Source organism: Dysidea avara, chromosome 7 (assembly GCF_963678975.1).
Source record: "Dysidea avara chromosome 7, odDysAvar1.4, whole genome shotgun sequence".
Classification (NCBI taxonomy): domain Eukaryota; kingdom Metazoa; phylum Porifera; class Demospongiae; order Dictyoceratida; family Dysideidae; genus Dysidea; species Dysidea avara.
Window position 1 is genome coordinate 18,602,699 of NC_089278.1, and position 26,629 is coordinate 18,629,327.

General features: G+C 36.8%; 1 protein-coding gene across 1 annotated transcript in view; it reads right to left on the minus strand.

Annotated features, from left to right (window-relative positions):
• The window catches only part of LOC136259674 (uncharacterized), a 144,433-nt gene that overhangs the window by 107,578 nt on the left and 10,226 nt on the right, over positions 1-26,629 (minus strand). The window contains exons 3-5 of the mRNA XM_066053176.1: positions 12,921-13,331; positions 8,721-8,876; positions 1,073-1,276 (exon numbers count right to left, since the gene is read on the minus strand). Coding sequence (XP_065909248.1) covers positions 1,073-1,276; positions 8,721-8,876; positions 12,921-13,331 — 771 coding nt within the window. The remainder of the gene's footprint in view (positions 1-1,072; positions 1,277-8,720; positions 8,877-12,920; positions 13,332-26,629) is intronic.

The window sequence follows — 26,629 nt, forward strand, 5'->3', positions numbered from 1 at the left end:
CTTGGGGTGGCCTCCGCAGACTGTGGCATGCCCCTGACCACCGCCGACACGATGTCCGGAATGTCAGCAGTTGTTAAGGGACGCGTCTTTGATCTCTTCTCTCGTCGGGCTCCGGGACTTTCAGCTTGTCTTCTCCGCTTCGTTCCTGCCTTAGCGGAAGATTCGTTGGCGGGCGAGACAGCGGATGATCTAGTTTTAACAGGAGGCTTCTTAGGCGGGGATTTCTTCTTCTGCTGAGCGTTTTTTCCTGTTCCATTCTTTACGGACGATTTCGATTTCTTTCCTACTGCCTTCGTAGGTATCTTAATAACAATTGATAACACTTGTCTAACAACTAACGCCACGTGCTACTGCGCATGTGCTAGGATTCTTATTAGTGCGTCGTTATTCTTATTAATGTCTCGTGTGTAAGAGTGAATGCTCGAGGCCGCCATCAAGTTCAACATTAACTTTGTTTAAAGGTATTTTTAAACTACATTTAATGATGAAATACTATAATAGAGCAGTCACTTATACTGTTCGGATAATCGAGGGTTCTGATAATTGAGATTTAGATAATCGAGGTCCTATTGTACTAACAGTAGAGGAAAAACCTGTATTGGGATGCATTGTTGTACATTTGGTGTAATTAAATTTGCCTTTTATCAAGGTGACAAATAAATACCTTAGTGGAATGAATGGTAGGTATTTCCCAGGCAATATACTACCATGCGATTCCAGTAAACTTCACTGGGTTATAAAAGTATGTGAGACCCACAGTAGTTAATCAGTAACTGTGAAACAATACATTTATGAATGAAAGTACGTACCAATAGTGAAAATAGTGACTACTGTGGTAGTTATAGTGCCTTTCTGCAGACCTATTCATTGGTCTTATGGTACTTAAGCTACTGGTACAAACACTGAAAGTTTTGCAAAACCATTTCACATACCAGATATGTATATAGCCAGAATTCAGGATGACTATAAATAGAATGGATACCCAGAGCAAATGTTAGAAGCCTGTATGTAGTTTATTTTATACAGAATAAACATCACCATAAAACAAGTTACAAAACATGCACAAAGATACCTAATAAAATATTGACTACTGCAATCGCAGTGAACCCTTTCTGTAGACCCATACCATATCCAGCACCATCAATGTATAGTCTAAGACTAAACTGTTCAGTTGGTTCATCAATATCATCAGCTACTATTGGAATACTAGCTGTGGCTGTAGTAGCTCCACTTGTGAAGGTAGCAGTGTATCGGCCAGGAGTGAAATCTGATCCAGCTAAAAATAATCAAATATCAGATGAATACTAGTTTTATAATGAGAGTTATAAAAATTTGCATGAGAATGATTTTGCCTGCTTTTAGGCTTTAATATATCAGCTATAGATAATTACTTTTATGACTTTAGATTTATGTTAATGTAATAATTATAAATTTCAGGAATTTTAAACTAGAGTTAGGGATCAACTAGAGTATAGTGCACCAATAAAAAGTACTGAAACAAGCTTGAGTTAGTATATTATCTAATCCAAAACAGCCAAGCTGTAAAAAAAGTGTGCGGCCCTCAGAAAGGCTATGGTGAAAAAAGATGTGAAATCCAAGGTGGCGGCCAAGAAATGGCTGTGATGGTAGGTTAATGGTAAAAATTTTAATAACGACAATTCAGGTGAATTTTTGTGCCGCTTCACAAAATTTACCTAAATTGTCATTATTAAAATTTTAACCATTAACCTACCATCACAGCCATTTCTTGGCCGCCACCTTGGATTTCACATCTTTTTTCACCATAGCCTTTCTGAGGGCCGCACACTTTTTTTACAGCTTGGCTGTTTTGGATTATATTTCATTTCTTTTTGTATTTGTATACCCCAAAGCCGGCCTATGGCCAGCTTTGGGACTTTTTTAACCTATGTTTTTTTTCTTCACCACAGGAAGAAGAAAAGATGAAGTAGATGTACTTTAAATATTTTATCAGTAAATGTACAAATTATATAATACATATGTGACCGGATTTGCGAAAAGGGGTCTTCCACATACATCCAATTTGCCAACTTTGACAATTGATAACTTCAGATCGGAAAGAGCTATTGCCTTGAAATTTGGACAGTAGTGAGCACCACTATAGCTAAATACATGGTGAAATTTTCACATTAATATGTTACTTGAACACTGAGTTATGGTCTCCAACGTTTACAGAATTGGATGTGTGTGGAAGACCCCTTTTCGCAAATCCGGTCACATATATTGATTACAGAAATCTCCATGATGGTTTCTTTGTAACTGAACACTCTACAAGGTGACTTCTTCTAATTGCTCTCTCTACAGGGTGAATAGTTTGTAGCTGAACGATCTACAAGGTAACTTCTTCTAGCTGATTTCTCTACAGGGTAATGTGTTTGTAGCTGAATTCTGTATAGGTGATTTGTTTGCAGCTGAGCTCTTTACAGAATGGTTTCTTTGTAGCTGAACTCTCTAAAAGGTAACTTCTTCTAACTGATCTTTCTACAGGGCAATTTGTTTCTGGCAGAATTTTCTACAGGGTGATTTCTTTGCAGCTGAACTCTCTACATGATGGTTTCTTTGTAGCTGAACTCTCTACAAGGTAATTTCTTCTAGCTGATCTCTCTACAGGGAGATTTGTTTGTTGCTGAACTATCTACAAGGTAACTTCTTATAGCTGATCTCTCTACAGGGTGATTTGTTCGTAGCTGAATTCTGTACAGGTGATTTGTTTGCAGCTGAGCGTTTTACAAAATGGTTTCTTTGTAGCTGAACTTTCTCCAAGGTAACTTCTTCTAACTGATCTTTCTACAGGGTGATTTGTTTGTAGCTGAACTATCTACAAGGTAATTTCTTCTAGCTGATCTCTCTACAGGGTGATTTGTTTGTAGCTGAATTCTGTACAGGTGATTTGTTTGCAGCTGAGCTCTTTACAGAATGGTTTCTTTGTAGCTGAACTCTCTACAGGGTGATTTGTTTGTAGCTGAAATCACTACAAGGTAACTTCTTCTAGCTGATCTTTCTACAGGGCGATTTGTTTGTAGCTGAGTTCTCTACAGGGTGTTTGTTTGCAGCTGAATTCTCTACATGGTGGTTTCTTTATAGCTGAACTCTCTACAAGGTGACTTCTTCTAGCTGATCTCTCTACAGGGTGATTTGTTTGTAGCTGAACTCTCTACAGGTGATTTGTTTGTAGCTGAACTCTCTACAAGGCGATACTTCTAGGTGATCTCTCTACAGGATCCCTTGTTTCTAACTGAACTCTCAACAGGGTGATCTGTTCATAGCTGAACTTTCTACTGGGTGATTTGTTTGAAGCTGAACTCTCTAAATGGTGGTTTCTTTGTAGCTGAACTCTCTACAATGTAATTTCTTCTAGCTGAACTCTCTACAGGGTGACTTGTTTCTAGCTGATCTCTCTGCAGGATGATCTGTTCATAGCTGAACTTTCTACAGGGTGATTTGTTTGCAGCTGAACTCTCTACATGGTAGTTTCTTTGTAGCTGAACTCTCTACAATGTGACTTCTTCTAGCTGAACTCTCTACAAGGTGACTTGTTTCTAGCTGATCTCTCTACAGGGTGACTTGTTTCTAGCTGAACTCTCTACAGGTGATTTGTTTGTAGCTGAACTCTCTACAAGGTAACTTCTTCTAGCTGATCTTTTTACACTGCATATTTGTTTGTAGCTGAGTTCTCTACAGGGTGATTTGTTTGCAGCTGAACTCTCTACATGGTAGTTTCTTTGTAGCTGAACTCTCTACAATGTGACTTCTTCTAGCTGAACTCTCTACAAGGTGACTTGTATCTAGCTGATCTCTCTACAGGGTGACTTGTTTCTAGCTAAACTCTCTACAGGTGATTTGTTTGCAGCTGAACTCTCTACATGGTTTATTTCTTTGTAACTGAACTCCCTGCAAGGTGACTTCTTCTAGCTGATCTCTCTACAGGGAGATTTGCTTGTAGCTTAACTCTCTACAGGTGATTTGTTTGCAGCTGAACTCTCTACATGGTAGTTTCTTTGTAGCTGAACTCTCTACAATGTGACTTCTTCTAGCTGAACTCTCTACAAGGTGACTTGTATCTAGCTGATCTCTCTACAGGGTGACTTGTTTCTAGCTAAACTCTCTACAGGTGATTTGTTTGCAGCTGAACTCTCTACATGGTTTATTTCTTTGTAACTGAACTCCCTGCAAGGTGACTTCTTCTAGCTGATCTCTCTACAGGGAGATTTGCTTGTAGCTTAACTCTCTACAGGTGATTTGTTTGCAGCTGAACTCTCTACATGATGGCTTCTTTGTAGCTGAACTCTCTACAAGGTAATTTCTTCTAGCTGATCTCTCTACAGGCCGATTTGTTTGTAGCTGAACTCTCTACATGATGGTTTCTTTGTAGCTGAACTCTCTACAAGGTGATTTCTTCTATAGCTGATCTTTCTACAGGGTGATTTGTTTGTAGTTGAACTCTCTACATGATAGTTTCTTTGTAGCTGAACTCTCTACAAGGTGATTTCTTCTATAGCTGATCTTTCTACAGGGTGATTTGTTTGTACCTGAACTATCTACATGATTGTTTCTTTGAAGCTGAACTCTCTACAAGGTGATTTCTTCTAGCTGATCTTTCTACAGGGTGATTTGTTTGTAGCAGAACTCTCTACAAGGAAACTTCTTCTAGCTGATCTCTCTACAGGGAGATTTGTTTGTAGCTGAACTCTCTACACGTGATTTGTTTGTGGCTGAATTCTCTACATGATGGTTTCTTTGTAGCTGAACTCTCTACAAGGTAGCTTCTTCTAGCTGATCTCTTTACAGGGTGAATTGTTTGTAGCTGAACGATCTACAAGGTAACTTCTTCTAACTGATCTCTCTACAGGGTGATTTGTTTATAGCTGAACTCTCTACAAGGAAACCTCTTTTAACTGAGCTCTGTACAGGGTGAATTGTTTGTAGCTGAACTATCTACAAGGTAACTTCTTCTAACTGATCTCTCTACAGGATGATTTGTTTGTAGCTGAACTATCTACAAGGTAACTTCTTCTAGCTGATCTCTCTACAGGGTGATTTGTTTGTAGCTGAATTCTGTATAGGTGATTTGTTTGCAGCTGAGCTCTTTACAGAATGGTTTCTTTGTAGCTGAACGATCTACAAGGTAACTTCATCTAACTGATCTCTCTACAGGGTGATTTGTTTGTAGATGAACTCTCTACAAGGAAACCTCTTTTAACTGAGCTCTGTACAGGGTGAATTGTTTGTAGCTGAACTATCTACAAGGTAACTTCTTCTAGCCGATCTCTCTACAGGGTGATTTGTTTGTAGCTGAATTCTGTATAGGTGATTTGTTTGCAGCTGAGCTCTTTACAGAATGGTTTCTTTGTAGCTGAACTCTCTACAAGGTAACCTCTTCTAGCTGATGTATCTACAGGGTCACTAGTTTGTAGCTGAATTCTCTACATGGTGGTTTCTTTGAACTATCTACAAGGTGACATCTTCTAGCTGATCTTTCAACAGGGTGATTTGTTTGTAACTGAACTCTCTACAAGAAAACTTCTTCTAACTGATGTCTGAACAGGGTGAATTGTTTGTAGCTGAACTCTCTACAGGGTGACTTGTTTGTAGTCGATCTCTAGAGATACAGGTTACTTATTTCTAACTGATCTCTTGAATTCTGTTCAGGGTGACTGCTCTATTAGGATGACTGCTCTATTAGAGTATCTCGATCTCGCACTTGCTACACCAAGTTGGATTTCGTGTTATAACTCCGTGGCTTTAAGTCTGATTCTTCTACACCATTGAAGAGCCTTTCTAAGATGATAACTCCATCTGTACAGCGATTTTCAAAGCATTACCCCAAGCGGTTTATCTGGTAGGCGTGGCAAGCAGTCGTTTTTTATTAGCTAATCTTGATTGCATAATTGTTACACACTGTTGATTTTTTCGCTGTATCTTCCTGGTTTTTAGCTCGATTTCTTTCAAACCACAAAAGGTTTGAGGTTCAATAGTTAACCTATTCACCCACCGATTTTCAGCTTCTTCCCATATGCGGTTTACCCTGTAGGCGTGACAACATATTGATTTTATTTTTCGTGCATAATTGCTCATAACTCTTTGCCTGTTTATGGTATTCCAGCCAAAGTTGGTACCGAGATGCGCCTTTATACCCCCCTTCTGTGTGCCAAAGTTCAAGGCAATCGGATAACGCGTTCGCGTTTTATAGCAGTTTTTGTAAGTGTGCGAAAAGAGGAAGAAAAATAAGAAGAAAAAAACGAAGAAACTAAGCCAATTTTTGAAGTCGCATATCTCAGGAATGCCTGAAGTGATTTCGCTCAAATTTGGAATGTGGAGTACTAAAGTTGGAGGGAATGTACACAGCAAAATTCGTCTTGTTTCATCAAGGCAGCACAGAGCTACGGAAGTGCGAAAATTGCGTTTTCTTTCTTCCTGTCAATATACTCACGGGGTTGCGCGCCAGCTTCTTGGGCCGCACAACACACTACCGTGTGTCTTGATGACAGCAAAGTACTGTAACACAAATAGAAGTGAATATCCATACTGTGCTGTGGAGTTTCCATAATTGAAAGGTACAGTAGGGATATTCTTTCTTTTTGTCTTATAGTAATTTGCTGTCATATGTCATAGAATACTAACTCAAGCTTGTTTCAGTACTTTTTATTGGTGCACTATATTCTAGTTGATCCCCACTCTAGTTTATAATTCCCAATTTTTTCTTGTACTTGTTTCTGTTCTTTTACAGAACTGGTGATTAATCTACATAACTAATTCGTTTCATAAAGGTGAATTGATGTAGCTATGGGAAGTCAATCAAAGAAGACACTATCAATTTTTCGTTGAACATAAACTGTAATTATTCACATAGATTGGTGTACTGATATTCTACAAATGATCTGATTGATTGATTTATACATCTTATGGTTTAAGACAGCGGCAGAGAATAGTACTCAAAAGTGGAGGGGGGGTCATGTGGGATGGCTGTAAGTTACCGTATGTTTTAAAATCAACATCTGAATGCTTTGAGGTTGAATCTGAGAGCATTGTCAGTGGTACATGTGTACTTGAATAGGATACTCCTATAATATTATGTCAATGACTATCATTAAGATATACTGTACAACTAGATAGCTACATCAGTAAATGAAGGCATTTCAGATGGACTCATGGTCTTGAATATATGTGTTAATGGAGACAAATTGAATTAATTGCATAGCAGGATCAACTTATGATGATTCCGTTGAATGTTCTATTAGAGTAGTTAGGTGACTGCTCTATTGGGGTATCCCAATCTCGTGCACTCCCAGCACTGATTTATGTAGTGCTCCATTCTTGCATAACCTTAAGCACAAATCCCCAGTAAACCAAGGTAAAGTAAGTTGGCTAATGACTGCAATGTAGTAGCAACTGGGTATTGGGAAAAGTGAGGGGCACTACCCCTCCACTCTTCAAAGTGGGGGGAGGGGCAGTTCTGCTAAGAACGAGTTCTTATTCACCCATCATCAGAAACAGTCAGTTGAACTCAAGCACACAAGACTAATCAGCACGTGCCTGTTCTATTTTGCTATGAATGAGTTCTTATCCACCTGTCATCTGGAACAGTCAGTTAAACTCAACACACGAGAAACAAATAATTAACTATGTTCATAGAATGAAATAGCTACCTTAGTACACTACTTACACAGCAAAGCAGTGTGTTAAGAAACACAAGTGATTAAACCATGCCAACTAATCCCCAAACTAATCAGCACGTGCCTGTTCTACTTTGCTAAAATGAGTTCTTGTCCTGCACCTGTTGTCTGGAACAATTAGTGAACTCAAACACATGAGAAAAAATGCACCGGCAAGCATAAAAAGTTGAGCAGTGCAAACATATTAACAGGAAGCCACTAATGCACCATCGTGAATAAATGAACACCTTGCATTATCAGCAAAAAGAACTGGGAACAAAGGAAAATCCATGATGCGTGTATTGTACATACTGCGGTTGGTGAAAAGGTACATCTTGGGAAGAAGCGATGTCGAACAGTGAAGAAATCAAGCTCATAGCTATATCCATTGTTGAGTTATGCTTGGCTGAAGGCATCAGTTAGTCAGAATAAAATTCTGCTAAATAGAAAAATTTTTAAATTCCATAGAAACTTTTTGGAAGGGTTTGGCATTGGTCTGAAGACATTTTTGGGCTTGGCTGTGCCTAACCAATATCGTCAAGTTGTCATGAAGGGAATTTGAGGCTGGATTTAGGGTGATATTTTTGGCTGGAAAAGCCCAGTTCTGCAAGATCCCTACTATACAGTACTACCATACTGTACGATATTCATAGTTAGTTTTTGTTTTTATTGCATTTAATTTATGTATGGATGCATGTATGTATGCATGCATGTATGTATGTATGTATGTATGTATGTATGTATGTATGTATGTATGTATGTATGTATGTATGTATGTATGTATGTATGTATGTATGTATGTATGTATGTATGTATGTAATTGAGTGGGTGTATAGGCTTTTTAGCCTCAATCCAAATCACATCATAATCATAATCATAATTATCTATCTACTAAATCATGTGTGATTATAATTATGCTTATTATAAATTTAAAAAAAAATTGTTGGATAAAGCAGAATGTCACATATGTATGAACATTTATGCATAGAATGTACTAATAAAATATATCTACTTTGTAATCAGGTGACTAACACAAGCGATAAACGTTACCTGTAGCGGAAGATGGTAACGAATTGTTACCTTCAGGAATGACAATAACACTGAATGACTGAGACTGAGCCTGTCCTGATAATACAAGAGTAACAACCAGTGAACCACTTGACTCTGACACTGATAAGGTAGAAGAGCTGAACTCCACTGTGGTCACTATCAGAAGAATTAAAAGCAATTAACATGCTACGTATCTTGAGCACAAATAGGACATTACTGCATGCTTTCTTATATACACAACCACCCTTCCACCACACTAAGCTCTATAAGCATTACAGCACATGCAGTAATATATTAAGTAACACCCTGCATATGTATACCTTCATGGGAGGTGGTCAATGTATAATTGTCACACAATGAGAAGTTACCAAATAACTATGCATTGTAATGAAATGCATGTGCTGCAAGTACAGGTATACTTATGATGATAAGCCATTTATTATCACAACTGACATTGGCAACATAACAGTTATACATGCACCATGGTATGTGATCCAATCAACATTAATTGCAGATGCATATAGATTGTTATACTGTAATATGTACAAAGGGAGATATTATGAAATAAACACAGAATGCATAATATAAGTGATACCCTTTGTATAATTTTTGAGGTAAACATATTAATAGAGTAATAATAGCACTTGTTAATTCACTGCTTGCAAAGTCTGTTGATTCAGTAACTAGTGTTCCACTGATAATTGGATCGGTATTGTATTGGAGCCGATATTGGTATTTTAGTATCGATCGGTATCGGTTATTTAGGTATTCCGATACCGATTAATAGCCACTCGCGCCAATCGTCATCATCATAACTATCATCATAAATGCTATGTTAGCAAAATGTGAGGTATAACAGACTGGAAATAGTGTTGAGCATTATTCTAGCACAAAAGGTGCAGGAATTGCTTTGTTAAACATTGAGCAACTGCTACTTACTATGTTTGCATGAAAAAGATCGAAATACTCTAATAGAATAGTCACTGCACAATAAAATATTCTAACAGAGCAGTCACACATAGCTAACTTGAGAGGTGTGTAAATTGTATGGCAATTACCAGTATCTGTATCGGTGAAAATGTACTGCTAGGTATCTGTATCGGATCGGTAAGTATTTTTCTGTATTGGTGGAACCCTATCAGAAACGCACAATGAGAAAGGAGATGCATAATACAGTAATTATGATTAAAATAGCAGAAGGATATGCTCTTCTAATAATGGCAGTGGGGCTCTGGGCATGAGTAACCAAATGTCACTGTCCCAGAGACTTAGTGAGAAAAGCATTGATATTTCTGCTGCAGCTGATGTAATCACCACACCCCTTGTATAGCTCTGTGTGTTGTGTGTGTGCACGCAATATGGCTATATATTATGGCAGCATGTTGTGACAGCTGCCATATAGTAGTAGTTGTGCTAGAGGGAATCACTTCCTGGCTAAAACTAGTTAGACAGATTGACTTTGCTTGTGAATCACCGTACTCCTTGTATAAAAGCCCAGGGTTTTATATCCTTTCCAGCATTTTTTGACCAGGCTTGTAAATGAACAGGATCTTTATTTGAGACCAAGTATTTATTTTGGATGGGTCTAAGTGGCACTCAGTATTTAATCAAATTCAAGTTGTGGTAGAACACCATTATTGTAATGGTAAGCATAGAGAATCTTTATACAGTGTATTGACTAATTAAGCAAATGTAGTGAAGGCCTAAAATGATTCAAAAATAATTGCATGATACATATCTGCATGCACACTGACTTGCATGGACTACTCACATGATAACTGCAGGTGGTTCTAAATAAGTTTGAACAGTAGCAGCAAGGGAAATTAAAGGTACTAACAGTAGTGTCCATAAGCATTTATCTTCCAAATTTGCTGGAAAACCCTAGCTTATAATCAAGACAAGCATTAGTTTGAATGCGACTTTTGTACAAGGAAATACGGTAGCTGCATTTAGCTGATATACCTGTTGGTATAATGGGTAAGACATAGCTGTCACCAAAAGGAACTGTTTTGGCTGGTTTATGGTTATGAATATATCTTTTGTATGATACTGCAAACTCACTGACATGAAAAAAACTATGAAACAAGTGTTTTGGTACAGATCGCAGCGGTATTATTAAGACCTACTCGCGCCAATCGTCATCATCATAAGTGCTATGCTAATAAAACTTGTGACAACAGGCTGCAAATTGTATTTTAGCATGAAAGGTGCAGGATTTGCTTTGTAAAATTGAGTAACTGAAACTTATCACATTTTGCATAAAAAATCGAGGTACTCTAATAGAACAGTCACTGCAAAATCGTAATTGACAAATAGTATACCTAATTTGGAAGGAATATATAAATATAGGCACTACATATGTATATAGCCATGAATAAGCAATTGCAAGTAACCTCTGACTCTGCATCACTTTTACAATCACATTATTGCACTTGTAATTAGATAGTTGGTTTGTGTATTGTAACTCTTTTTTTTTCCTGAACGTACTAAGAGGGCTGACTGCTCAGTATAAATAATAAATAAATTAATTAAATATCAGTATAAATTGTCTTTAGTATTGGATCAGTAGGTATTTTTCTGCATTGGTAGAGCACTAGTTTGATCATATCATCTTCATTGAATCTGTAGATAAAAAGATCAATGGTTTGTGTGAAAACAAATTAAACCTCAAAGCCAATTTTTGGTTGGCTTTGGGTATATTTAAACTACAAAAAGAAGTGAAATCCATGCAAAAACAGCCAAGCTGTATAAAAGGGTGCAGCCTTTAAAAAACCTGGATGAAGAAAAATTTATGAAATCAAAGGTAGTGGCCATGAAATGGCTGCAATGATGTTGATGATAATAAATAAAGGCTATTATTAAAATTTATTATCATCCACATCATTGCAGCCATTTCATGGCCGCCACCTTTGATTTAGTAACTTTTTTACCCAGGCTTTTTGAAGGCTGCATCCTTTTTATACACCTTGGCTGTTTCGCGTGGATACTATCTACAAGCCTGAATTGTGTAATTCTTACCATTTCTGGAGCTCTTACTATAAAAATGCATGTAGCTAATGTTATGGTATCACAAGTTATTAAATACATAATGAGTAATTGCAGCTACATATGTGACCAGATTTTACAGAACCGATCCAAATCACACAGCAGGCAAAATCAAACTAACACCACCAGTGGATAGCTACACTATCGTACTACAAACTTTGACCCTCAGCACTACTCAAACTACACGAGGCTGGTTTTAACAGACGTCTTTTCTGGGTGGTGTGGAGTGCTCAAATGGCGGTTTCAGGCCTTGTGAAGGACCTGGCTTGGCAAGAATCAGTGGTTTACTGGTGGACAGCCTTATAATGTTGGCCAGACGTGTTCTCTGTTGATTTTGCTACATATCAGCCACTAAGGAGCCAGCACAGCCCTGTAATCTCGTGTCTGGACTCCAATCATGGTCTGCCTCCATTTTGAGGTCTATCTCTTGCCCTCCCCGCCACCCCCCAGCCTCCACCCCTTTGTGAGCACTCGTGATACTACTTCGCTCATCCAACTGCTCAGATGTTCTATCTTATTTGGTGGGAAACTGTACAAGCAGCTACAAGGACTGGAAGTGGCTTGAAAGGTAATAGATTGATGCATCTTTTGTGTAAATTTCATACACGTGCTTGCTATCCTTGGAGAGTTATGCTGGCTTCAATTCTTTAAAACTGATTATCTCAAAACTTCTAATGTGCGATTTGGATCGTTCTTCCAAAATCCAGTCACATATTTGTATGCTGTTGTGTGGGAGTAGAAGCCTGAGTAATGGTTTCTCGTTTACAACTAAACCAATATAGAGGTCCTTTAACTGCAATGGACATGTTTACAGTTTAAAATCGGAAGTAATCCAAACTCTGTTACAACTTAGCATTGCCTTATAGCTAGTAGCCACCTGGAAAATGGGCTAGTGATCACTAAACAAATCTGACCGTCTGTGTGTCTCATGGTAGACCATTTCTGGTCCTTGTAAGGCAGCTTATGCATGGACATACGTGTGATGCTTGCCACTTTGCAGTTTAATATGTTTCACCTATAGTGTTCAGTGTGCCATGATGCTGTTTTATATGTAGGCATCATTAATGTATCTGAACTGTAAACATTATCACAGGTGGATTCTATATTTGGACATTCACAGGATGGGGTTCCATATAACTTGAACATGAGTATTACCTGGAGGTGGTAGAGGAGATGGTAACTGATCGACAACATGAATTATTATATCATGTTTTAGTAACTCAGTTCCTTCTGCACTAACTGCTACTTGTAACTCATAATCATCCAGTGGAATAAGATCAGATGCTGCTGATGATAATGAACATGATTCAATAAGATCAGGAAGATACAAATCATAGTAATCCTGAAATGCTATATGAGTAGTATCTCCATTGCCAAAGTAAAAGTATGGATTATCAGATGGATAAAGGTGAAATGTGATGTCATCAAGATAATCATAGTCTTCATGAAATTTTTGGAACTCCTTGCTCACAATGAACAGCAAATCCTTAAAATTTCCAGTCACATTAGGTAGAATAAACAGTTCATATAGTGTGGAATCCATCCAGTATTGAGTTCCATTTGGTACTATGAAATACGTACATCCAATATTAATGTGTCATATCATACTATTAATACAAATTAGGACACGCACACACATTGTATAAATTTGCAAAAAAAACAACAAAACAAAACAGCCAAGCTGTGAAAAAATGGTGCAGCCCTATATAAAAAGCCTGGGTGATAAAAGTTGTAAAATCAAAGGTGGCTGCCAAGAAATGGCCACAATGATGTTAATGCTAATATAAATTTTAACAATGCACACAGCCATTATCAAAATATGTTAGCACTAACATCAATTCAGCCATTTCTTGGCCGCCACCTTTGATTTCACAACTTTTTTTCACCCAGGTTTTTGAAGGCCACACCGTTTTTCACAGCTTGGCTGCTTTTGTGTGGATTTCACTACTTTATAAGGCCCCAAAACCAGCTTGCGGTTGACTTTGGGGTTTCTTTTTACTCACATTTCTTCTTTTGATTATTGAAAACAGACTTACAAATGTATTGTACATGATTTACTTCTGAATTAATATTTGGTAATATTATTGTAATACTCTAATAGAGTGAATATGTTTAAAGACTTCTAATAGAACACACAATTACAAACAATTATTTATAAGCAGATTTAAGTTAGAATTTTCATTTATAAAGCAGAAATTAAGCGAGGTGATCAGCCGTGGTTCAGTAGTTAAGGATGTAGATGTTAGGTATGGATGTCCCTGGTTTGAACTCCAGAAATTTTTTTTGACATTTTTGTGCATCTTTTTACCTCATGGTGACTGTTCTATTAGAGCATCTCAACCTTGTGAATATATGCTTGTTTGGTTTTCGCTTTATAACTTTGTCTCTGTAACTCTATTGCTATTCAAACTATCAAAAGCCACTGCTATGATGATCAGTCTGTTTACAAGTTATTCTCCTGTAGTCATGACAAAAGTTGTTTTTTTTTTACATGAATAAATGTTCAATACTCCTTGGATATTCACAGTTTCACAGCAAACTTGGTACACGAATTCACCTTTATACACTCTTCATTTGTACCAAAGATAGAGGTAATCAATTATTTACTTTATAGCAATTTTTGCAAAGTGTGCAAAAGTAAATTGAAACCCCATAACCCTCAAACAGCATAAGAAAAAACTGAAGAAATTAAATTGAAACTTTGAATGCCCATATCTGCAAATGGCAGTTGCGAATTTAATCAAATTGCTGTGTGGCCTACTGTACCTGTCGGACAGCTATAATGCAAAAATGGTGTGTTTTGTAGAAGGGGCCATGGAGTTATGCATGTATGAAAAAGCTGTTTTCTTTCTTTCTGTTAATACACTCATAGCATGGTGCACTGGCTTTCTTGGCATATAACAACAAAAGCATACAAGAACTGCTGTATATTTATTTTAAAAAAGTTACTCATTTAATAATGATAATGGGCAGGGTTAAACTAATTTCTATTCCAATCTTCGTTAAATGCACAACTGTATGGTTTCCAGTGTTTGATCATGTTTTGATGGACTCATATGTTGATCCAATGTGTAGAGTGTGTGGTAAGAGTGAAAAAACATCTGTTGTCCTGGTAGTTTGTCGCTGTTTTGTTTGAGAATGACAATGTATAATTGTTGTGACATTCCAGAGCCAACGTGCAAGAAACTCAGTTTATCAAAGAAGAAGAAAACTGAGAAGCCTAAGCCATTATGTCTATCTGCTCATTTCACTACCACTGTGAGCAGTGAAGGAATAGAGAAATCCAAGAGTGTGGTTGGGCCTGCAAAAACAATTAAGCTAAGTGGGCAGGCACATAGGTATGTGCACATTCCTTCAATACATGTACTGTTTCTTAATATCATGAATCATGATAGTGGTTCACAATAGGGATCGGGGCAAAAAAAATTTAAAACTCTCTAATAGAACACACACCAAAAGCAGTCTTCCAGGCTCTGGATGTGTTTTAAAAACCTTCCAAACCTTCCTCTAGTGTTATAAAGACTGACCTGGAAGTATAAAATACAAGGGAAGTGGTTTTGGGAGTTTTTAAAAATTTCCTGAATAGCCCCAAATCTCCATCTTCTTATTTTGCATGTCTACAGCCCACAGGAAGTAGATATCAGCACTAAAAATGTATGGCATATTTTAAAATCATTCCTACCCAGGACTGTGTGGTATTAAAATCTTAGATATTGGGCAAGAGTCATGGCTTTGAGATGCCATTCACTTGTGAAGCCATAAAAGCAAAAGTACAGCAGTTAAAAAATGCCATCTGAAGCAATGCACAGGACTAAAACACATCAAGATGTATTAAACTAAATATTAAACATAAATGCTACTCACTGAAATTTGTTTCTGAACATTTTAGAGTTCTTCAACTCGCATCAGTGAAGGATGTGTGGCCCATAGTCCATCATTTAAACCACATTCCGGGCACTTTCCAAAGGGCTGCTATAGCCATTTATCGGTCAAGGATGGATGTAACAAGCCTCATAAGCTATCAGAAATAGTGTAACCCTTCAAATCGAAAAGGGTGTGTGTCCCCTTTGTACGCGATCAAAATTAAGGGTAGCTCCAAGGTTTTGGGGAAAAGAATTTCCATAAGAAAAAAGTATTGCCTTCCAGTATATGTATCATGCCTTAAGTCAGCTACCGGAAATTTAGTTCAGAAGGTTGCTATTGATGTTCAACATGGTAATGCTGCTTCTGTAATGGCAACAATATCATCATCACAGGATTGGGCAGAGTTTGCCTCTCTGCCCACTGTTTGAGCATGAAGACCTTTCCTTTTATTATTATTATTATCATCTTTTATATTAAACCAAAAAAACTTCCATCATAAAAAAAAAACAATTAAAAAGAGGGCATGTCTCCTTTGCACATGATCGAAATATTGAGAGCACTTGCCTTAAGGATCTGCACAAGAGAATACTAAATAATAGCTACAGATAGTTACTTTTTACAGATTGGTAGGGTTTTCCAGCTTTATAATTTCAATGCCATCAATGCTTGTTGTGGATCAAAGCATTTAACACGTTGAGTGAATACAGCCTGTTGCATGATCATACCTTTTCAGAATCTATAGCTATTCTATAAGACTGATCATGAGTACACACTCTACCTGTAGTCCAGTACATATAACTGAAAAAAGGGGTGAACCTGGAAATAAATTTGAAGAAAGTTTATTTTGATATCATTAGAAAGAAAACTTTTCATAGAATAACATATCAAAAATCCTCTAAAATCCACCCTGGGTGAATTTTTTATGGCTAATTTAGTATTGAGGCATATGTGACTGGATTCAGGAAAGTGGATCTTCCACACATATCCAATTTACCAACTTTGACAACTCATAACTTCAGATTGGAAAATGGTATTGACTTGAAATTTGATCAGTAGTGAGCACCAGCATCACTTATTAGTTGGAGAAAATTTCAGATTGATATTCAACTTGAACACTAAGAGTGTGGTTTCTCAATCGGATGCATTTGCAAACCCATTTTTGCAAATCTGGTCATTTGTGACTAACAAAAATGTGTTATCCTTAAATTATTTTTTCATAAGAAACAGTTTCCTTAGCACTTCTGCAACTCTCTCCCCTACATTTTGTAACACACTAATAATCCATGTTTGCAACAAGAGCATAATATACCACATGGATTTGCAGTTGAAAGTTGGCATTTATATTGTACAAATATATATATCTCTGGGACTGGTCCCATGTCTATCATCATCGATTGCAGCCTTAATCCTTCTAGTTTCCAGCCCCATACCCCATATTAAGTTTCTTCCAATGAATAACTTCTGGCATCAGCTAAAACCATTGATCCTCAAAACTCCATCCAACTACAAGGGTTAGCACACTTTCACAGCTTGCATGTGTGTGATGCCACCATTTCCATGTACTTTGTTTTGTATACCTGAGACTCCTCAATGAATCAGACTGATTCTCATCAAATTCCAACTTTTTTCAACATGTGCAATTGTTGCATTATACAATCCATCATTAACTTTTCAATTGTTTGAACATCGTTTGATTGCTGATTAGGCCAACTTTACCCTATTCAAATGTTGCGGATGTCATATTACAGCCACCCCCCAGGCATGTGAAAAGAGGACCTACGTGTGTGCCTAATAACGTCATCATTTTTCCAAATCTTCAAATGTTTTACAACCTCTGAATGAAAAGAGATACGTACTTGTCATGTTCTGCCTCCAGCATGCACCAGTAGCACAAGAATTTCATTGTTGTCATACAACATTCACTCTACTTCCTTCAATTGCAAAATTGAAAGTGTGCATTGGACCAACAGTAATTCAGTGTCAGAATCTCCATGTGTGCAATAAGTGTGTAGGCCTGTCAACATCCCCAGGTATGTTATGGTATGTGCAGGTATTCAGTGAAGTGAATCTATGGAAGCATACAGAAGTCAAGAAGTTTTCTTGCAAATGAAAAGAGCAAACATCAATTGATTGTCCAATATCTGAAAGATGATGGCCAGGTTGTGCGTCAGAGTAATTTGGATGCTGACACACCGATTGTTCAATGTGCACTTCAATTTGCAATTGAAGGAAGTGTGTTGTAGCTGATGACACTGATGTTTTTGTCCTCCTGCATGGTGCACCAGAACATAGCAAGTATATATTTTCTTTCAGAGGTTGGAAAACATATGAGTATTGGAAAATTGATGACATTATTGGGCACATACATCCTATTGTAACATCATAATTACATCTTCTCTTTTTGCATGCCTGCATGGAGTGACTGTGATACAATACAACATCTGCAACATTTGAACAGGGTAAAGTTGGCCTAATCAAGAAGAAAATGATGTGCAAATGATTGCAAGAGCAGCACACTTTCACAACTTGCATGTGCATCTACAAGTTATTCATTAGAAGGAACTTAATGACTAATTTGATCCATTACCATAATGGAGCTGGAAACTAGAAGGATCAAGGCTGTATGCAACTGATGATGAGACATGGGACTAGCACCAGAGATCTCACTTAAATTTGTACAATGTAAATGCAAGCTTTCTACTGTAAATCCATGTGGTAGCAACATTATGCTCTCATTGTAATCATGGATTAAAGTATGTTGCAGCATGTGGCAGTTGCAGGGGAGAGAGTTGCTGAAGTGCTGAGGAAACTGTTTATAATAATTGTGACAAATATATTTGTTCAGAACTTACATGATAGGCACCTTTTTATTTCTATAACCAGTCTTTTTCTTATTTCATACAGCTAATATTGTTTGCAATGAATTTCTTATGAGAAGGATAATATGCATTTTTGTTAGTCACAAATGACCAGATTTGTAAAATTAGGTCTACCAAGTGCATTTAATTAAGAAACCACAACTTAGCGTACAAGGTAAATATCAATCTAAAATTTTCTCCAACTAATAAGTGATGCTGGTGCTCACTACTGATCAAATTTCAAGTCAATGCCATTTTTCAATCTGAAGTTATGAGTTGTCAAAGTTGGTAAATTGGATATGTGTGGAAGATCCACTTTCCTGAATCCTGTCACATATGCCTCAATACTAAATTGGCCTTTTTAATTTTTCCCCAGGGTGGATTTTAGATGATTTTGGATATGTTATTCTATGAACAATTTGCTGTCTAATGATACCAAATAAGCTTTCTTCAAATTTTTTCCGGGTCCAACCTTAATTCTACCGGACTACTGTAGCTAGTATACAGATGCTTGAGCATCATGGAGCAAGCCTTCATATACTATATTACTATATTATTGTAGTACTATTACTTCAGTACTATATTACTGCATGCAGTGCACACCAGCCATAAAATTGTGTTGTCCATGTGTATGGACATGAAAAAATTTCAGAAACTAGGGGACCAAAATTGTAAATTTGAACAAGTAGAATAGGGATCGAAGTTGTGATTCTGAAAAAAACTGCATAAACAAGAAGTAATAGAGATGGTGATTCACAATACTGATTAATACATCAATACAAGCCAAGCAGCTTGATTTGTGTACATTGAATTAAGATTCCTATTTTGACTGTTGAAATAAAAAGCCAAAATAGGAATCTTAATTTCAATGTACACAAATCAAACTGCTTGGCTTGTATTGATGTATTAAGCAGTATTGTGAATCGCCATCCCTATTACTTCTTGTTTACGCAGTTTTTTTCAGAATCACAATTTCAATCTCTATTCTACTTGTTTAAATGTACAATTTTTTTGCTCCCCTCCCAGTTATTATATTTTAATAGAACACACCTTTTTAAGAATTTCCAATAAGGTCCCTGGTTTGAACCCTGGCAGCTTTTTCAATGTTTTCATACACTTTTTTACCTCACAGTGACTGTTCTATTAGAGTGTCATAGTTCTGCAATTTTACACTTGATTGGTTTGGAGATTGGTTTGGTTATTACTTTGTAACTGTAACTCTGTAGTTATTACTGCTTTGTTTTCAAATCACAGGGCACTGCTATAATGGTCAACCTATGTATGCACCGATTTTCAAGTTATTTACACAAATGTGACTGGATCCAATGAAATCACTCAATGCAAACCTACATATCATTTTATTTGCCTACTCAACAAGAGTTCAAAAATCTTTGTTTCGTTGCAGTACAATATAGACATAAGGATGCAGAAGTTATGGGCATGTGTTTACGTGCTGAAACAATAGTACACAATTGATCTTTCTTCACTAATTTCACTTTTGTATGTAGTGAAGACAGGTGATACAAGGGAAAGCTTACCCAGTAATAGATTTCCCTACACATGGCAAACAGGATGGTGTAAATTTCAACTTTGTATGTCATTCTGCTTGTAAGTTACAACCATTTTAGTACGTGCCTGTAATTTATTTTCCCTATATACTCTGTACAAATCAACCTTTCTCTGTTGCTGCTACTTTTTAGGGCTATATCTCCCAAAGTTATTGGTATATGAAGCTGAAACTTGTCAGATGATGCATTTGGCTATGAAGATTATAAATATTTAATACACTGGAATTTAAAAATGCGTGATGTGTGTTGGGTTTTTGCAGATCCAGCCACTAATAATCATTTATAACACCAACAGATCCATTAGTTCCTGAGCTCATCTTTATAATTATGCTGTTTATCTTCACCTAGGCAACTATTTTATATATTTGCATTTTATAACAATTTTGCAAAGTGTGCAAAAGAAGAAAACCTTGGTCCCGTAAACCCATTAGAAGAAAAAATGAAGAACAAAATGAAACTTTGGCCACCCATATCTTAGGTATGGTCAAAGGAAATTTGATCATATTCGATGTGTGGCCTGCTCTAACTGTTGGGAAGTTATGGTGGAACCTCAGTTATCTGGACCCCACTTATCCGGATTCTTGGTTAACCAAACCATGGAAATGATTGCTCTATTAGAGTAGTGACTGTTCTATTAGAGTAGCGGAAATACTGATATTTAAAAAATTTTCTTCATGCTATTTTAAGGTTATTTATACATGATTCAGAGATGCGGACTTTTCAGACTTATGGACCACCCCTGGTCCCAAGGAGTTCGGATAACTGAGGTTCCACTGTATAATGTAAAATCATGTGTTTTGGAGTAGAGGTGTAAGATAACAAATTTGAGCATATCTCCTTTTGAACTTACCTCGATTTTCTAACATACCTAGACACCTATTACAAGCACCTATTTTGCTAACATAACCAGCAAAGTGTAATTTACAGAGTGCTAAGAAGTGACGAAGTTAAAGTTTTGCCCAAATGGTAGGAGAGTTAACACTATCTGATATTCTTTGGTATACAAGTAATTTATAAGAATTTACTAATATCTCAATAAATAAACCTATCATGATAAGCCTTGCAATATCTTGATAGTCGGTTATATCTAGATAATTGTACAGCTCTGCTTTGGAGAAGGAACCATGGAGCTGTGCATGTGTGAAAATCACATTTTTCTATCCAATATAAGTATGGTGTGGTACACTAGTTTCCTAGGAAACATGATACACTACCATGTGTCTTGAACGTACAAACAACATCTGCAAAACTTTTGTCATACATAGTTATATATCAGCTGGATGATACACAGAAGCCTCAAAGTGATATATAGAACAATAATGTCCGTTGGAAGTGGTAGACCAGTATGCATAAACTTTTCAATGATTGGTTATGCAGTGAAGTATTGTTGTTTGAGAAGATATGTTTCATTGTGTGATAATTGGCAAACCATAGGCTATGCAGTTTCACCAATAGCGTGATACCAACTTAATTCTCAATGAGTTAATTAGCACTAAAGAGTGCATTAATAATTAATTGAACCTCAATGCTTCTGCTTTGTTGTGGTAAGTGTTTATTGAAACATGCTCAATACCCAGCATTTCAATCACATTTGGAGAATGTGTATAATTAATCCTAGTTTGCCTACACTTTGCAGTATGCAGCAAATAGCTAGACTTCAAATAGGTTATGCTGTCCTACCAATTGAGGTTAGGAACCCAGACCATGGATTTAGAAACTGAGCAAAGCGTGGTTTCTAAACCATAAATAACCAAGGTGCGGTTCCTAACTAACTTAGATAATGGGATCATTTTATATGGGTATGTAAGTCATTGTGGGATTGGATATGTTGTTTTAAAATCATCGTACTACGTTAAATTACAGTAAGTGTAGAAGACTGAACATGTTTTTGTTGAAGAGCTGGAAAATTGAAGCTCACACCTTGTCTCTGTTTCCCATCAAACAGTACGGTACTACTACTCTTTAAGTAGGGATCCCCCCAAAGTGATGTGTGCTGTTTATAATTCCACCTTTAAAAATCATCCTGGAGACATCTTATGCAATGAAAATCACCTTTACAGAATAATATTAGTCCATCTAATTAAGCTAACACCAAATACAGCATTAAAAACAAGAGATGACTTGCAGGTGGCTGGACATAGAATTTCTTTAAACACTCACCGAAACTCTAATTTCCTCTGCCTGCCCACTACTGTACTGACCACAGTTGCAAGGCTGGAGGCCTAGCCGACATAATAACAACTTCACCAGTGGTATGTGCCTTTTGGGGTTGAATGAGTGCTTGCCCTCTGCACATTGTGTTTCCTTTTATCTTCAATCTACTTTTATCCTTCTTCATGCTAGGTCCTGTATTGAGGCATTAATTTTCTGTATCAACACTTGGACACCAAAAGTGCTCACACTGATACATTAACGGTAGACAGTTGGCAGACACTGTACTTGCACGATAGGACCTTAACTGGACCAGTAACAATTGAGCAACATGCTCCTTTATGATCTAGTACAGCTGGACCAAAAATATTGAGGGACATGCCCCTTAATGATCTAGCTGTACAAATAGCAATTGACCATTAAATACATCCTTTTTGGTAGCATGGTGAAAACATGCTTTTTGGTAGCATGGTGAAAACATGCTTTTTGGTAGCACACTTTTTGGTATCATAGCTGTAGCTATAACAAAAAAAAACTAAACAAACTTAACTTATTAATTAAGTAGGAATTCAAAGTAGTGAAACAATAGATGAATGGTGGTATTACAACATAGCTCTGTGGGAAAATCCTTACTTTGGAAGAAATTGGTATAATGTGATAGATAGTTATATAGATAGTTTGTTATATTCATGATCGTCTTCACCACAGAAACTTGTTACCTTTTTGTGAACATTTTCAGTTGTTTCAAGTTCCTACAAGATCACATCCTCTATCTGTTTGGCCTGTTGCTTCTTCTATTAATTCTTTCCATTATTCTTTAACAACCCATTTTTCATTTTTGTGGAATACCATGCCTCAAGCCATTCTGCAAATTAAAAACAGCACCCTTATTTTTTTCAGCCCTCTATTGTTCTCTTTTCTGATTTTTTTGTTGTTGTGTATTTATATTAAGGTGTTTAATTTGTTTTTGTACAAACCTGTTGTTTTGTCCTTGTAGTCCTAGTGGTTTCATTGTTTTTGTAATGTCTTGTGTTACTGTATGTATGTGTTTGTGGGGAGTACATTTGCAGGCTTGTCCTTTTTGTACAATCCAGTCTTTTGACAAAATTTATACTAATTAAATAAGGGATTTTCCCACAGAGCTACGTTATAATACCATCATTCATCTCTTGTTTCACTACTTTTTATCACTTAGATCTCTACTTCATTTTTATAAATCAATAATTATAGAATTAAGAGTAGTGCTATAGCAAAATATATAGCAAAGTGTCAACAAGAAAAGCTACGAGTTGTTGCATCACAACAGTGTGAAGAGCAGGTGTAGAGAAACTGTTACAGTTTGAAGATAAGGCTCTAGTGGATAATGATGGCAACCAGTTGTCTCAAGTTATTGCTGGCTTATGGTGCCTCAGCAATAAAGACCAGGCATGTCACCAATAGTACGAAACAGGCACACTTACCAAAACACAAACAGAAGTTTCTCTGGCTTTGTTTGTTTGTCTTAACAACATAGCTACAACGTTAGACACTACCTCCCTCAATTAATGTGTTTTAGGTGCACATTTAATAGGAATGCAGTGGTTAAACATGTATTGACTTGGGCAAGTGGTCTCCCACTGCAGATTTGCAATGCTTGAGGTTTTTCTTTTTGAGACCTGACAGCAGATCTCTTATGGCTACTTTAAAGACCTCATTATCTTCCAAAGGTCAAAGCATATTTTATCCACACAAAAACAGCCAAGCTATGAAAAAATGGTGCAGCCTTAAAAGCATAGGTAAAAAAAGGTAAGAAATCAAAGGTGGCAGCCAAGAAATGGCTGCAATGATGTTAATGCTAAGCCTTTCACACCTTTTTCCACCCAGGCTTTTTAAGGCCGCACCAGCTTGGATGTTTTTGTGTGGATTTCACTTCTTTTTGTACTTGATAAGGTCCCAAAACCATTCTATGGCAGACTTTAAGGTTTTTTTTTTTTTTACTCACATTTCTTCTTTTCTATGCAGATACAATGATGATTATGGAAGACAGACTTATAAATGTATTTCATTGCATGATTTAATTCAATATTTGATACTCTAATGGAGTGAATTTTTTGAGTACTTCTAATACAACACATACATAGAATGTTCTAGAACTATCTAGTATACTTCTATTGGTAGATCTATGAAATTACAAACGTTAGATTATAAGCAGATTTCAACTAGAAATTTCTTCATTTATAAAGCAGAAATTAACTGAAGTGAACAGCCAAGGTAGCAGTGGTTCAGTGGTTAAGGATGCAGGTGTTAGGTATGGAGGTCCCTGGTTCAAACTCTGATAAGGGTTTTTGTTGCCATTTTTTGTACACCTTTTTTACCCCGTGGTGACTGCTCTACTAGAGTATCTCGATCCCACGATTTTACATTTATTTGGTTTTTGCTTTATAACTTTGTCACTGTAACTCTATTGCTATTCAAACTATCAAAAGGCACTGCTATGATGATCAGCCTATCTACACACCAATTTTCAAGTTATTCCTATACTCGGTTTACCCTGTAGCTGTGACAGAAGTATCATCTTTTTTAACATGAATAACTCCTTGGATATTCCTCAGATTCACAGTACACTTAGCACATGAATCCACCATTACATACTCCTCATTTGTGCCTAAGATTAAGGCAATCGAGTTACACATTTGCATTTTATAGCAATTTTTGCAAAGTGTGCGAAAAGAAAAATCAAAGCCCACATACATAAAAACAAAGAAATTGAAACAAAACTTTAAATGCCCATATTTCACAAATGGCTGCTGCGAATTTAATCAAATTTGCTGTGTGGCGTAACCTACCTGGGGGACAACTATAATGCAAAAATGGTGTGCTTTGGAGAAGGGGCCATAGAGCTATGATGGAACTATGCACACATGAAAAAGCTGTTTTCTTTTTTCCTGTCAATATACTCACAGTGTGGTGCACCAGATTTCTTGGCTGCACAGCACACTACTGTGTGTCTTGATTATGCATACAACATGAAGGTATAATTACAGGAATTTACAAATTTGTTTATGCAAAAAGGCTTACCCATACTACTACAAAGTAGAGAAAGTCGAGCATATCATACAGTATGGTAATACTGTATATTAGGGATCACGCAGTTTTGGGCTTTCTTACCCAAAAATATTGCCCTAAAATAAGCCTCAAATTTTCTTCATAACAACTTGGCAATATTGGTTAGGCATAGCCAAGCCCAAAAATGCCTTCAGAGTGACCCCAGCGCTTCCAACAAGTTTCTATGGAAATTTAAAAATTTCCTGAATTTTCTACTGACTAAGATGTGGTCCACAATTTTCTGCTTTTCGCAAGCGTACAAACCATACGCTAGGGGGAGGGGGTAAAATCGCATGTACGCTTTTTAAAAATGTCGATCACGTCAGTTGGCGAGAAATCCGAATGTAGTGATAAGGCTAGTAGTAAACCTCCACTGCTACTTATTCAGTGTCCAATTATAAACAGTGAACTAAAGCAAGCTGATGTTGTTAATGCATGGGCCCAAGCCAATGATTGGACGAAATTGTGTTTCGGCGAACTCTGGAAAACAGTAGTATAGCTAAGGTTAGCTACCAATGAAAAGAAGCTTTATAAGAGGAAAGATAAAGCTAGGGTTTCTACTCAAAATACAAAGGTGCATCATTTTGTTGTTTCTGGAGACTTTCTCACAAATTTACCTTTAAGATAAAGTAAACAAATGCTAATTTGTTATTGGATTGTTTGCAGCATTCAACATCAGCATAATTTTAACATATGTGTGTAAATATCCAAAAAGTGATTATGTGACCAAAATTCCCTTCATATAGGATTTCCACTGCAAAATAGGATGATGCCTCAATTCTACATTGTTTCTGATGATTTTCACACAGACTGACCTTAAGATAAAGCATAGAAGTACTAATATAATATTACACTGTCTATTGCTTGCAATATCAGTGCAGTTTTCACCATAAATATCCAAAAAGTGGTCATGAGGCCAAAAATCCCATTATAACTATACAAAATGTGCTATAGCATTACAAGATGTACAGAAGTCTGCATTAAGGCACAAAATACACTAATTGTGACTTGGATCACCTTAAAATATGATGATATTCTAACAAGTTGTACAATGTAACTACTATGGTATTATTGGTCGCGTGACCACTTTTTGTATGTGTTTACATGTTACACTTATGCTGATACCCAATGCTACAAGCAATCCAATAACAGATTAGCACTTGTTTGCTTTATCTTAAAGGTCAGTCTGTGTGTGGAAAATCTCCAGAAACAACAAAAGGAGGCACCTTCCTATTTTGAGTTGGAAACCCTAATAAAGCTCATTGAATCTACAGGTAAGACGGTTATCAGTGTGATAACACGTACTACAGGCTTTATATACTTTTATAACAGCTGACTT